The 14729-nt window shown below is 37.7% G+C and overlaps 2 protein-coding genes across 16 annotated transcripts in view; one reads left to right on the top strand and one right to left on the bottom strand.

Annotated features, from left to right (window-relative positions):
• Positions 1 to 1618, top strand: part of LOC123879080 (chorion class CA protein ERA.1-like) — a 31616-nt gene extending 29998 nt beyond the window's left edge. For 5 of the 13 annotated variants that reach the window (XM_045926590.1, XM_045926591.1, XM_045926592.1 and 2 more), the window contains one exon: positions 1359 to 1618. In XM_045926590.1, coding sequence (XP_045782546.1) covers positions 1359 to 1562 — 204 coding nt within the window. In that variant the 3' untranslated portion in view covers positions 1563 to 1618. Of the gene's footprint in view, positions 1 to 32; positions 180 to 1139 lie in introns of those variants that run through there. The other 8 variants (XM_045926589.1, XM_045926587.1, XM_045926597.1 and 5 more) reach the window with 4 other exon arrangements.
• Positions 1149 to 14215, bottom strand: LOC123879083 (chorion class CB protein M5H4-like). 3 transcript variants are annotated; one of them, XM_045926604.1, is made up of 4 exons: positions 14118 to 14215; positions 12773 to 13240; positions 1312 to 1363; positions 1149 to 1230 (listed from the first exon to the last, which is right to left on the bottom strand). In XM_045926604.1, the coding sequence occupies exons 1-3, from the start codon at positions 14163 to 14165 to the stop codon at positions 1346 to 1348; spliced, it is 534 nt and encodes a 177-aa protein (XP_045782560.1). In that variant the 5' UTR covers positions 14166 to 14215; the 3' UTR covers positions 1149 to 1230; positions 1312 to 1345. The 3 variants fall into 3 exon arrangements, with proteins under 3 accessions (XP_045782560.1, XP_045782559.1, XP_045782558.1); XM_045926603.1 differs by lacking the exons at positions 1149 to 1230; positions 1312 to 1363 and adding an exon at positions 12446 to 12713 and having other exon boundaries at positions 12768 to 13240; XM_045926602.1 differs by lacking the exons at positions 1149 to 1230; positions 1312 to 1363 and having other exon boundaries at positions 12446 to 13240.
• Positions 14216 to 14729: the final 514 nt, after the last annotated feature.

Here is a 14729-nt window from a genome sequence, read left to right as displayed (position 1 = left end):
CACATTGATAGGCACGTTTTAAAAGCTTTCGAAATACTGAATTCGCTTCCTAATAACTGCTATAAAGGCACTCCCTAGTAGAGTCCGATCATTGTATCCTCGTGTCTACACAACACAAACACTACAACATGAACACCTTCGCTGTTCTGCTGCTCTGCGTCCAAGCTTGCTTGGTTCAGGTAAGGGGAAATTTTTCAATAATATTCATTAATTTATTTTTAATTAATTAATTCAAAAAAGGTCAGTAAGAAAAAACATGCCCAACGAACTACTTTAGTTTGTAGTTTTAAAATTGTTAACAAAGTCAGTTTATGATAATTTCGTGACGATTAGGCAATTTACATTTAAAAACAGTAATGTTTTAAAGTGGGCTCTACACTCGCGGCGCGAACGGCCGCGAAAGGCCGCGACAACTGCGAATCACGAGTGTAGATGTTGTTCACGCCTTCGCGTTCCCCTTTCCCCGATCAGTGTCGGTTTTTGGTCCGCGACAAAGGGTTTCGTCCATAGTCACGAACAAGACTGTGAAGATTTGCGAGTGTGGAGGGACACAGTTCACGCGTGGATCGCGGCATACATTCACGGCGTGAAATATCGGCGCGACTTCGCGTGCGAGTGTAGAGCCGGCTTTAGGCAAAATAATATTCTATAATCTACTTTTAATTGAGAAAGATACTAATTTTGATTAGTGAATCTTGTTGCAAATCAAGAGCAGTCTATATTTAATACTATAAATGCGAAAGTGTGTCTGTCTGTCTGTCCGTCTGTCTGTCTGCTACCTTTTCAAGGCCCAACAGTTTAACCAATTCTGACGAAATTTGGTACAGGGTTAGCTTATATCCCGAGGACGGACATAGGCTATTTTTATCCCGGAAAATCAAAAAGTTCCCACGGGATTCCCAAAAACCCATCCGCTTAATGTGTTAGTTGTTAAATCGGTTTGTATGAAATTTGGTACCGAGGTAGCTTGCGTCCCTGTTATTAACATAGGCTACTTTTTATCCCGGAAAATCAAACAGTTCCCACGGGATCTTTAAAAACCTAAATCCAGGCGGACGAAGTCGCGGGCATCCTCTAGTTCATTATAAATAAATAAGTTAAATAAGCTTATTTATGAAATTGTTTTTCCTATATTTCAGAATGTGTGGGGCCAGTGCCTGCGCGGCGCTGAGCTCGTAGGCCCAGCTTACGGCGGCTATCTCGGCGGTCTGGGCGCTCCCTGCGGCCTCGGTCTCGGCGCTTACGGCCTCGCTGACGGTATCTACGGCTCCGGTATCGGCGCTTACGGCCTCGCCGACGGTAACTACGGTCGCGGTATCGGCGCTTACGGCCTCGCTGACGGCGTTTACGGCCTCGGTCTCGGTTGCGGCGCAGCTTACGGCGGCGAAGGCATCGGCGATGTAGCGGTCGCCGGTACACTGCCGGTGGAAGGCAGGACCCTGGTCGCCGGACAGGTGCCGATCATGGGCGCCGTGGAGTTCGGAGGCGGCGTGGCAGCCGCTGGCGGAGTGTCCATTGCCGGCAGCTGCGGCTGCGGCTGCAGGGGACCCTACCTCTACTGAGAACCTTATACCAACTTGTGCTCAATGAACTGACGAAATAAAAGCATTCACTGAAATTTTATTTTTTTTACTTATTTCTATGACGAAATCCAAAAGATTCCCTGTTTTCCTACGTTTCGATTTTAATGTGTCCGATATAAGAATAGGAAAAAGTTTGCGCCATGTAGTCGCAGACCAAAAGTTCTTCATCTATGTACTTACGTGTATGCATGTATATTGTATACATAAAATGAAACAATAGCTGGATGATTTCAGTAACATTATTTTAATTCGAGGAAGCTATATTCGATATAAAGGCCAAAGACACATATTGTTATACATACCTATATATAATTCAAGTCAGTAATTTTTAATTTTTGTCAGTCTGTCTATTCGCGCATTACGCTGAAATAACTAAATAATAATCACACTAACATTATAAAGGCGAAAGTTTGGTGTATGGGTGTGTGTATGTTTGTTACTCCTTCACGTAAAAACTACTGGACGGATTGGGCTGAAATTTAGAATGGAGTTATATTATACCCTGGATTAGCACATAGGCTACTTTTTATCCCGGATAATCAAAGAGTTCCCACGGGATTTTTAAAAAACTACATCCACGCGAAAGAAGTCGCGGGCATCAGCTAGTATTATAATAAAACAATGAATAATCATAGAAATATATCCTTATCATAATTTCATAACATTACCAGGTTTCCAAAGTTATGATGTTATATCATTTTGAAGTAACTTCTACCTATTTCGTTAATTCTACCTACCACTTTACATAACTTATATCAAGTAATTATTATTGAAACAATATTTAAAATTTAAAATATTTAAGTACATCATGTAACTTACGAGTAGCTTAGGCCAACTTACGGCGCTTATGAAAAGTTCAAACTCTACCACGTTTGGAAAGCAAATTCTAGAAGCAAAAGAAAGCAAAAAAAGTTTTATTTACTTTTATTAAAACGCCAACATGTTACACTAGCTGACGCCCGCGACTTCGTCGGCGTGGATTTAGGTTTTTCGAAATCCCGTGGGAACTCTTTGGTTTTCCGGGATAAAAAGTAGCCTATGTGCTAATCCAGGATATTATCTATCTCCACTCCGAATTTCAGCCAAATCCGTCCTGTAGTTTTTGCGTGAAGGAGTAGTTACAAACATACACACACATACACACACACACACACACATAATAACTTTCGCCTTTATAATATTAGTGTGATTGCATATTTGGGTACGCTTGAGCAAGTGGCATATTTGGGTACGCTGCAAGCGGTCCGTTTGGGTACGGGCACGGCGTAAGTACAGGCGTAGGATTCCTGTCTACACCTTTGTTAATGATACCAACATTACCCTTACCACATTCGTAAGCGACATCAGCAGTTCCCGTAGCCGGTAAGGTTAATTCTAAAGCAAATTCAATTTAATTTAATTTAATTTAATTTTACTTAATTTAATTACATCGACTAACTCCCGCACAAAATTAAAATTATATAGATTATCAGTGAACACTTCATAGGCGAATGTACCATCTAAGAATAATTAGCTAAGTAAGATTGTAAATATGCTGTATGTGTTCCAAATAAAGAGAAAAAAAAAAAAAACCTGAGCAAGGCAACTGACCAGTTAAAGCCAAAGATCCTTTCTATGACCATTTTGTCAGTTGTAATAGTATCAAACCATGGCCTTAACAGCTGATATCTTGTAGACATATCTAAAAAAAGCTTGGTTTGGAATGATAAAAACCGTATATTTTTACAATTACAATATTTAATATCCCTTAAGAGGAAAACCTATGCGAATGACATTGACGATTTCCCCTTCAAACTAGCAATTTCGACATGTCATGACCCTCTATTGACAATTAATCAAGCAGACATTTCAATCTGCGAAATTTACGCGGACTTTTAGTATTTTGACGTAGGAGGGTAAAAGATCCAGAATGACTACCCTGACTTTGACCTAAAATTAAGATATATGAGAATCGTTCTATATATAATTTTTATATTTTTTTTTATCTGTGTCTATACACAGTAGGTATACACTCTTAAATTATTTAAATATCAAAAACGCAAAAAAATGCGTGGTATTAATTATTATAAATTATTTTATTTAACAAAAGGATAAATTGCCAGTAAATGAACTGGGAATTTCAGTGAATGAACAAACTCTATCTAGTGCATAAACTCTCGATTCCTATTAATAAATTCTTAAGTATATTTTCGGCTTGGAATTTAAAAAAAATGTCAGATTTTCAGTTTTTGACTTATTGTATATTTTTTTCTACATTTTGCGCGATAAATCAAAAACTCTTTTACATAATAATAATAAATAAAACCTGTTTTAGAATGTATAATAGAGCCCTTTCATATGATATTATCCCCTTTGGTATAGTTATCTTAGTTTGAAAGTCACCTAAATTTTCTGGAAAACAGTCCAAATGACTACAGAGAAAATGAAACTTAACGCTCTTGTTGCATCCAAGTCGCTGGAAGTGCAACATCAGCTACTGAATGTGTTAAGAGTAGTGAGAATAATATACCGTAACACAAGTGTCTGATGTTATCAGATTTGTTCCTTTGAGCCACATGTTCTGATGCTTTTTAGACAATCTAAGATCTCTCATTAAGTGATCCAAATAATTTTGATTGAATGGTCTAAGTTGAGATGTAAAAAAGTCACTACATCGTCACTACCTTCTGAAAGTTCTTGAAATGGTAGATTAGAGGTACTGGGTTGGGGCTGAGGTACAGATTTATCACCAGAAGTCAGAATCGTTCAAATTGCAGACTGCAAGTTACAATAGAGCCGCTTGGAACAATTTTTTTTGCTGTTTCTTCTGGTAATATTCACAACGCAGAAATAATAATCATCATGGTGTTTAGATGGTTCGCGCCAAATTATAAAATTTTTTTTTAGTAAAAGTAGTTAACTATTCTTATTTGCTCATAAACGCAACGAGGAAATACAGCTTCCACATATAAAAATTGGAGTCCAGGCCTTGCTGTTAGCTGCTAATGGGTTCTCAAAGTAGCCCGAGTATGCTTGTTTTACTGGGCACAAAAGGAAAGAATGAAAGGAGCTTACCCAGTACATCTTAAAAGATCCGTTATAGATACATGCATCCTGCCATGCCTTACCTATGCCAGCCAAACATGGGTCCAGACAAAGAATATAAAAAGAAATAGTGACTTGCTAAAGGGCGATGGCAAGGTGCATAAATTAAGCAAAAAATATTCAAAGTGAGAATTGAAGACATAAGAAAAAAGACAAAGCCTACAGACACCTTGAGACATGCCCTAAAACTGAAATGCAAATGGTCATATTGTATCGATTTTTACAGATGAAAGAAGAACAGGTAGGTAGACCGAAGACGCGTTGGTCTAATGCTATTGTGCAAATCGCGAGAGAAAATTAGCTTGATAGTACCAAAGACAGAGAGAAATGGGGATACCCAAGAGGGATCCATATCCAAGAAAGAAGAATACCAGAATAAATATAAAAAAAATTCAAAAGAAAAATAAAACCGACTTCAAAATCACAAACACTAAAAAGTAAAAAATAATTTAAGTTATTGTGGTTTTTGAAGTCGGTTTTATTTTTCTTTTGAAAATTTTTTATTTCAAAATTTTTAGTGGCCCCACTGTACTATAATAATGTGCCATGCCCAGCTAAAACCCTACTGTTTACTAAGCAATTACACTGATCGCGAGCAATTTGCTCTTATCCATTGAGGAGTTCTGTTCTCCATGTCAGAAGATATTCATCAGAACTTCATCAAATTTATATGGGACCACCTGCAAAGTATACCTAGCTTTTCAAAAAAAAAAAAATCCAAATCGGTCCAGGCGTCTTTGAGCAATCGGTGAACATACATTAAAAAAAAAATTGAATTTGCTCTTATCCATTGAGGAGTTCTGTTCTCCATCTTCAAAGATATTCATCAGATCTTTACCTTTATATGGGACCACTTGCAAAGTATACCCTATCAAACAAAAAAAAATCCAAATCGGTCCAGGCGTCTTTGAGTAATCGGGGAACATACATAAAAAAAAGATACCGACGAATTCAGAACCTCTTCCTTTTTTTTAAAGTCGGTTAAAAATATACTAAGATTTACTAACATGGTGTTATACCACAGAGTAGCAAACAGAGGCAAAATTTATAACTATTTTGGTAGGGTTGGCACTGGAGGATACAATTTAATTAACAATAGTTATTTGTTCAACAAGATGGTAAAGTTTGTTTTTGTTGTGATTGCCTAGTTTAAATAAATAAATTAACTTTTATTTCAGGCTATTAGACCCATACTTGTGTTAGTATGACAAATAACTTAAACTATGTTAGTAGGTACTTATTTCTAGCTTAACAACTAATTCTATAACTAAAACTATAACTAAAAAGCCCGAGGGAGCCTCTTGGCGCCTATGTGCGCACCCCCCCAGCACCTCCAGAGAGGACTATCTAGTTTCCTGGCCAATGCGCTGAGAAGAGTGTTGGTACTACTCATTAGCCTGCGCATCATGGACGCGGCACGCTTGCGCATGATCGCGTAGAAATCATCCAGTTTAAATATCGATCTTTAAATATCGATCGATAGATCTAAATATCGATTTTGAACGAAATCAGTCAATTTAGAAAGAATTATAAATGGTGCCAACTTTTTTAAATTTTGGTTACAGTTTCCTATTTTGTGATCCCAGGGAGCTCTAAATATCGATTTTGAACGAAATCGGTCAATTAACAAAGAATTTCAAAATGGCGTCGACTTTTTTAAATTTTGGTAACAGTTTCTTATTTCGTGATCCCAGGGAGCTCTAAATATCGATTTTGAACGAAATCGGTCAATTAACAAAGAATTTCAAAATGGCGTCAACTTTTTTAAATTTTGGTAACAGTTTCTTATTTCGTGATCCCAGGGAGCTCTAAATATCGATTTTGAACGAAATCGGTCAATTAACAAAGAATTTCAAAATGGCGTCGACTTTTTTAAATTTTGGTAACAGTTTCTTATTTCGTGATCCCAGGGAGCTCTAAATATCGATTTTGAACGAAATCGGTCAATTTACAAAGAATTTCAAAATGGCGTCGACTTTTTTAAATTTTGGTAACAGTTTCTTATTTTGTGATCCCAGGGAGCTCTAAATATCGATTTTGAACGAAATCGGTCAATTAACAAAGAATTTCAAAATGGCGTCGATTTTTTTAAATTTGGTAACAATATCCTGTTTTGTGATCCTAGGGATCCTCAGATATTGATTTTGAACAAAATCTATGACAGTTCAAGAAAATAGATTTTAAACACTATTTAAATTATTATCATTAACATTAAATTAAATGAAAACACGACGCGCGACGTGTACTGCAGCCCCTGAGCTTGAGCACAGGCCGAGCCGGTATAAACCGATTTCTCTCCGTACGCGACGTAGCGCCTGTGCTCACGCACACACGCGCCTCAAGCTTGTAGTAGTGTACCTATCGTAGCGCGCTTGTATGAAGCTTTGACTCTGTTCGCTACTCATGTGGTTATACAACGCAATACCACACTAACAAACACTCGTACAAACATACAGACAAGTATATACTCACACACACTCACACACACACATGGACGCACGCACACGCACTTTTGAACGGTTTGAACGGAACACGGTTTTGAAATTGAAATTGAAAAAAGTGTAAGAATTTGTAAGAAAATATTTAAAAAAGGTATATCAGCCGGTTTTTTATTCCAGCTCTTAATACATGTAATAACGTCCAATCTGTTCATTTACTTGAGCCTTTACCCTAGTACCTAATTATATCGACCGCCCCATATCAAAACAAAGTAAAAGTCATTTTTCCGAAAATCGTTTTATGTCATAAGCCTAACTTTCATAGTATGTCCCGTTGTATTGTAAGGACACCCACATTAAAGTAAAATTAAAAGCTAGTAAGTCGCTTTGACCATTTTAAAACATAGTAAGTCTATGAACTGGCTAGGTTTTTTATAGATTAATGCGCCTTACTAAGTTTTTCAAAGGAATTAGATTAAATAAAATAAATATCACCCATTATCTAAATACCATGTCAAAACAGTAAATACTTAATGATGCATTAAAACTTAAAAGTAAGATAGGAAAAGTCAATGACCTCTACATGTCAACTGTTAAATATGGTTTGCAAGGGAAATACTTTGCATACTTACATAATGTTTTTAGGGTTGCATATCTCAAAAGGAAACACGGGACCCTTATAGGATCACTTTGTTGTCTGTCTTTCTGTCCGTCTGTCCGTCTGTCGTGTCTGTCAAGAAAACCGATAGGGTATTTCCCGTTAACCTAGAATTATGGGCAGGTAGATAGGTCTCAACTCTCATAGCCCAAGTAAAGGAATAAATCCGAGAACAAATTTCGTGATACTAGATCAACGGGAAGTACTGTATAGGTTTTCTTGACGGACGGACGGACAAATAGACAGACAACAAAGTGATCCTTTAAGAGCTCCGTTTTTCATTTTGAGGTACGGAACCCTAAAAAAGAAAGTGATGCACATCTAATGAATAAATGTGTAGGCCAGTCTTCACACTAAAATATTTAAACCCCTTTAATTTAAAAACTGTCATAGCCTAGTGGTTAGAACGTCCGCCTCCTAATCGAAGGTCGGGGGTTCGATCCTGGAATCACGCACTACTAACTTTTCAGTTATGTGCGTTTTAAGCAATTTAATATTGTATATCAAATCTTTGAAAAGAGCAACCGCCGAGTTTCTTGTTGAAGACTACGGCCTAAACTTCTCTTGAATTTAAACCACTTACTAGGTTTTGATCTGAGAAAGAAATTTGACATTAATTGACAAAATTGAGAGACCTAAGCTTGTATAAGAACACAGAAGTGTCATAATTCGTGTTCACTTTGCCTAACGTCTCTCGGAGAGCAGAGAGAGATTTAAACTGTTTCTTATAATTATTGGCCATATTTCAAATGCGAAAGTGTGTTTGTTGGTTTAATATTCAATCACGCTGCAACGGAGCAACCAGTCGACGTGGTTTTTTGCATGGATACATTTAAAGACCTTGAGAGTGACATCTCTCTCCGCATCGTATTCTTTATTGCTGAGGGTTGTGACCTCTTTCCATTATTCCTACATCTAATGGTAGGTTTTCTTGGGATGCGATGAGTTCAAAGAGCCTACGGAACTCGACTAGAAAAACGAGATTTTGACTCTTAGGTTTAACGGTTATGAATTAGTTATTATTATCAGTGATAAAATTGATTAGGGCTGCCAGGTAAAATGACATTTATCTCGGAAAATCAAAGAGTTTCCACGAGATTTTTTCCAAGTTTTCGCTACTAAGTACATATATTATGAAGAGGAAAGGTTTGTTTGTTTGTTATCGATAAACTCTGAAACTACTGAACTACTTGCATTAAAGACATAATCATCAACATCAACCGACAGACGTCCACAGTGAACAATAGGTCTTTAATAGGGTCTTCCACATGCTACGGGTTTGCGCCGCCTGAATCTTTGCGCTTGCGCTTGACGACAATCATGCTTTAAAGAAAGCAATGATGAGGTCCAAGTTGGAGCACGCTTACCTGGAAGATGCCTATTCACTCTTGGCTTGCAGGTATCTATGGTATATATGGCAGGAAACACGGCCGCAGAAATGGCGTTCCAACCTTTAGGCTCTCCCCATTGCCCGCAGCATGAATCTGAGCTTCCTTATGATGGTTATATTATGTACATATAATATCTCATAAGAAATCTCTAACACACAATCCAGCTATTTCAGGTCCAATTTCAAAAAAAGCTAGCTAGCCGACAAATCTAACTCAGTTAGGCAGCCTTCGGGAACCTTCGAGATGTCTCTCGTCCAAAATTCCTCAATGCTTGAAGACCAGTCTTTGAATAGTGCATGATGTCAGTGATGAAAAATGGATCCGAAATATAGGTCTTTTTTTGTACACAGGAAATGCCTGACGCATACCCCTCCGTCATGTGGGACTTACACCAAACTTGCACTACTACGAAATCCATTTCGGAACACGGCGCCCGAAACGAGGCGCGCTATCTCCTAAAAAACATAGGTATAATACCTATTTAGAACACTTACTATCTGTCATCATAATCTATGACAACCTCCGAGTATTTACCTGGTAAAACCGTAACTTTCGAATAAATTTTAGTATATAAGCAGGCTTCATTTAGAAATGAAAAAATCCCTATTTTATTTTTCAACGATTATAAACACAACTTTCATTCAAAAATAATAAGCTTAAATTCATTTTAAATAATATTTTGCGACGAAATGACGCGCACAGTCCTTCCGCCATGACAGTCCAGTGGACACTGAATTCCATAGAGCGCCTGCAAGAAAATAAATAGCACAGGAAGTTTTTTATTTTATTTTTATTTATTTGTACCAGAAAGTTGTAACAATATAAATAACAGGAAAGAAAAAGTGGACAGGGAAGCACTTATCTCTATAAGAGATCTCTACCAGTGACCCTTGGCAGTGCGAGAGGTTGTAAATGGAGTAGAATAGGTACAGCAAAGATAGACAGTAATCATGAAAAATAAAAAATAAATATAGTAGATATTATGTTATAATATATACTTACAAATATTTATATATTAAAATAGACTTACAAAAACATATATACCTTAATACATAAATATATATACTTATAGTCATAAATATATCTTATAATATATACCGATAAATATATGTAAACAATATGTTATGACAGAGAGGAAAGATAGTGCTGTTTCAGACGAAGTTTGAAGGTGCTGATGGAAGGGTTATTTTTAAAAATACTGTCAGGTAGTGAGTTCCAAAGGCGAGTTGCGAGTACCGTAAAAGATTTAGCATAAAATATAGTGTTGTAAGGGGGAACTGCAAGTGAGTTTAACTTGACACACGAACGCACTGGCATCACCCGAGGAGCGGCTTCGTTGAAGCGCTCACGCAAGTAAGAGGGGGAGGATGAATTTAAAATCTTAAAGAGTAGCGTGAGAATATGAGTATTCCGGCGAAGTCGAATAGGGAGCCACTTTAACTTATTTCGAAATTGAGAAACATGGTCGAATTTGCGCAATCCGAAAATAAAACGGATGCACAAATTCTGAAGGCGATCTAGTTTATCAAGCAGCTCCTCGGTTGCATCTAAATAGCAGACATCGGCGTAATCTAGGAGAGGAAGCAGAAGAGATTGTGCGAGTAAGATTTTAGTTTTAAGAGGAAGGAAATTCTGCAAACGTTTCAAGGAGTGAAGGGAGTAGTGCATGCGCTTACTCACTTCATTAATGTGACTTGCCCACGATAAATGGCCGTCCAATATCACGCCAAGATTTTTAGTTCTTTCGGTTAGCGTAATAGTTACCCCATCGTAGGCTATTGCAGGGAGATTTTTTAAATCAGCACGAATTCGAAATTGTCTACTACCTATTACAATAGCCTGCGATTTTTTTGGGTTTACCAAAAGACCGTGTGCGTCAGCCCAATTCTTTATTTGTGCAAGATCCAAGTTAATTTCATCCACTGTAGCGGCCAGGTCAGTGACAGCAGCATGCCTATAAATTTGCAAATCATCTGCGTAGAGGTGGTAGTGGGATGAAACTGTTTTAGTGATTTCGTTTATAAAAACAGAGAATAACAGAGGAGACAAAACGCCACCCTGAGGTACACCGGCAGAGATATCAGCCCAATCAGAGTAAACTCCGTCAGCATAGATTCTCTGACGGCGACCAAGAAGGTAGGATCTAAACCATTCAACTACGGATGGTGATAAATTAAGCGAGCAGAGAATGTTGAGTAGTACATCAAAATCCACTGAATTGAACGCATTGCTAAAGTCAAGAAGAACAAGTACTGTTAATTTTTTGTTATCCATAGCATGGCGAATATCTTCCGTGACTTTGAGTAAAGCGGTGGTGGTACTGTGTAAGGGACGGAAACCTGATTGATAGGGACTCAAAAGGTTGTTTTGAAAAAGATAGTAGGAAAGTTGTTTAAATACGGAATTTTCTAAAATCTTGGAAATAATGGGGAGTATTGAAATGGGACGATATTGAGAGAGTGAAGAAGGGTTAGAGAGTTTTTTGGTTAGTTTTAGATTATTTAAGAAACGAAAAACATTTAGTATAAAACTAACAGTTAAAATTGATTGCTAAACCTAAACATATCATTTTCTGGAGGTTGGCTTCAAAGTATCAAGATGTTAAAGAAAACTTTTACAGAACAAGTTGCGAACAGCAATGTTTTCAACTTGGTTTTTTTTTTTATTGGGATAATGTATACTAAATAAAAAGAGGCCCTTATAATCTTCACAAACTGAAGTTTTTAATTGCATGTATTTAATAGCTGTTAATGCTTTAGAAAAATAAACAATTTACTTCAAAGTACAGCATTTTTGCGATTTGTCAAATAGCAATTACCTTAATAGTGTATTACAAAATTACTTAACAATTTCTAAACAATTAATACAATTGGATCTATGCTTGAGGAGCTGGAATAAAACCTGAGGTGAGACCACTGGTTAGCGGACCAAGCCCCGTATTAGGGAATCCTGGAGCAAGTTGCATATTTGGGTATCCTGGAGCAAGTGGCATTGTCCGGCTTGTTTGGGCACGCCGGAGTAAGTACAAGTGTAGATTTCACACCTTCGCTTTCGATACCATTTCCATTACCACATTCGCAAGCCACAGCACCAGTTCCTGTAGCCGACAGGGGAACTTCTAAAACCACTATTCCCAAGAAAGGCAACTGACCAGTTATAGCCATAAGCCAAAAGTCCTTTCTATGACAATATTTCTGTTGTAGCAGTATTAAACTATACGAACAGTAATTACCAGCCGATTTTTTGTGGATTATATGTAAAAAAGGTTGCTTTGGAATGATAAAAACCGTATATTTTTAACAAATTATATTTAAAATCCCATAAAAGAGTGCTACAAAATTACATAACAATTTGAACTAATTAACATAACTGGATCTATGCTTGAGGAGTTGGAACTAAACCTGGGGCGAGACCATTGGCAAACGGACCAAGCCCTGCATTAGGGAATCCTGGAGCAAGTTGCATATTTGGGTATCCTGGAGCAAGTGGCATGTTTGGGTACGCTTGAGCAAGTGGCATGTTTGGGTACGCTTGAGCAAGTGGCATGTTTGGATACGCTTGAGCAAGTGGCATGTTCGGGTACGCTTGAGCAAGCGGCATGTTAGGGTATGCGGCAAGCGGTCCGTTCGGGTACGCCGGAGTAAGTACAGGTGCAGGTTCCAGACCTTCGCTTACGATACCAACATTTCCATTACCACATTCGTAAGCCACAGCACCAGTTCCTGTAGCTGCTAGAGGACCTTCTAAAGCCACCACTCCTAAGAAAGGCAACTGACCAGTTACAGCCAAAGGTCCTTCGATTATCATTTTGTCAGTCTCAACAGTAACACCAGTGGAAGCCATGGGTGAAGCGCTGTTAACGCGTAATCCTGGGCCGTTGGAAGCAGATAGTTCAGCCAAAGATAAGCCCATTGTTAAACCAGGTATGCCAGGTCCTGCTGCAACTTCGTAAGCCAAAGCGTTGGCTGCTATCGGGTTATAAGCAGGGAGAGCCAATGGTAATGCTTCAGCTGCTAAATTGGCTGCAGCGATTTCGTTTGGGTAGATTGCTGGGTATGGGGCTCGGAGGCATTGGCCGAAGATTGTCTGCAAAGAAAACATTCTTATTTTTAAACGTCTCCAAAAATGAAGGAGGTTTGGAGGTTTTATGATGTCTTTTTAAAAAACTAAGGTTGTTGACTATCTTTGGAGGTTTTTACTTAAAGGAAAAATGATTATTTTTAACTGTCTCCAAAAATAAATAAATATATTATAGGACCACTTTGTTGTCTGTCTGACTATCTGTCTGTCTGTCTGACTGTCTGTCCGTCCGCCCCTCCGTCCGACGTGTCTGTCAAGAAACCTATAGGGTAGGTACTTTCCGTTGACCTAGAATCATGAAATTTGGCAGGTAGGTAGGTCTTACAACACAAATAAAGGAAAAAATCCGAAAACCGTGAATTTGTGGTTACATTAAAAAAAAAAAAGTGTTTCAATTTTCAAAATGAAGTGGGGTATCATATGAAAGGGCTTTACTTGTACATTCTTAAACAGATTTTCATTTATTTTTATGTGTAATAGTTTTTGATTTATCGTGCAAAATGTTGGAAAAAATACCCGAGTAGGTACGGAACCCTCAGTCTGACTTGTACTTGGCCGGTTTTGACAGGTGTCATGACCCAGACTAATAAGTCTTAACAAACGGACTTCGTCTGTGTTGGTGTTAGCTAGCGGACGTGCTCTGCCTTTTTGGAGTGTTTTTTTTTGTTAATTAACTGACTGGAAAGCGCTCTAAGGGGGTGCCGTGCGTGTGTCGGCGAGCGCCGGCACGGACGGGGTCCATACTTGTATAGTTTCCCTAACTTGTTACAAACAACTACAAACTTGACATTGGCTAATCTTTGTAAAGCCAGACGAGAGAGAAAAAAAAACTTAACAAACTAGTTATCATTATAATTCAATATTTAAGTATAGTTTTGTATACCTGTATCATAATCGCCGAAACTAAAGCACAAACAACTTTGAAACCCATTTTTTGTATAACTGTTTATTCCCTCTAACCCCTGAACTGTGATTTTGAATGATTATTGTACGATTGTAATGCCCTTATATATCTATTAAATTACACATTATGTTATGTAACATGTAAAATAATTACATAAAACTTGACTCAATGCATTGCGTTATAAAATAGCGATTAGGCTATTATGTAGTTTTCAGAATTTCTGATAAGGTTAATTAGTTGTAAAATATATTAGGCACATTTTATATACACAACATATTATTTATTTTCTTAGAATAAAAACCCAGTTTATTTTATTAACCCCCTACCCAAAAGAGGGGTGTTATAAGTTTGACGTGTGTATCTGTGTATCTGTCTGTGGCATCGGAGCTCGTAAACTAATGAACCGATTTTAATTTAGCTTTTTTTTGTAGGGTGGCTCGATCGAGAGTGTTCTTAGCTGTAATACAAGAAAATCGGTTCAGCCGTTTTAAAGTTATCAGCTCTTTTCTAGTTACTGTAACCTTCACATGTCGGGGGTGTTATAAATTTTTAATTTACACTTATAACACCCCTCTTTTTGGGTCGGGGGTT

The sequence above is a fragment of the Maniola jurtina genome, chromosome 27, assembly GCF_905333055.1.
Source record: "Maniola jurtina chromosome 27, ilManJurt1.1, whole genome shotgun sequence".
NCBI classification, from domain to species: Eukaryota; Metazoa; Arthropoda; class Insecta; order Lepidoptera; family Nymphalidae; genus Maniola; species Maniola jurtina.
This window is presented reverse-complemented; position numbering and strand designations above follow the sequence as displayed.

Bases quoted from the DNA above. Each gene is read 5' to 3' on its own strand.
- LOC123879083 (XM_045926602.1), bottom strand. From the start codon at position 14,165: ATGGGTTTCAAAGTTGTTTGTGCTTTAGTTTCGGCGATTATGATACAG. The intron at 13,241-14,117 runs GTATACAAAACT...TTTTCTTTGCAG, and splicing joins TTTCGGCGATTATGATACAG to ACAATCTTCGGCCAATGCCT.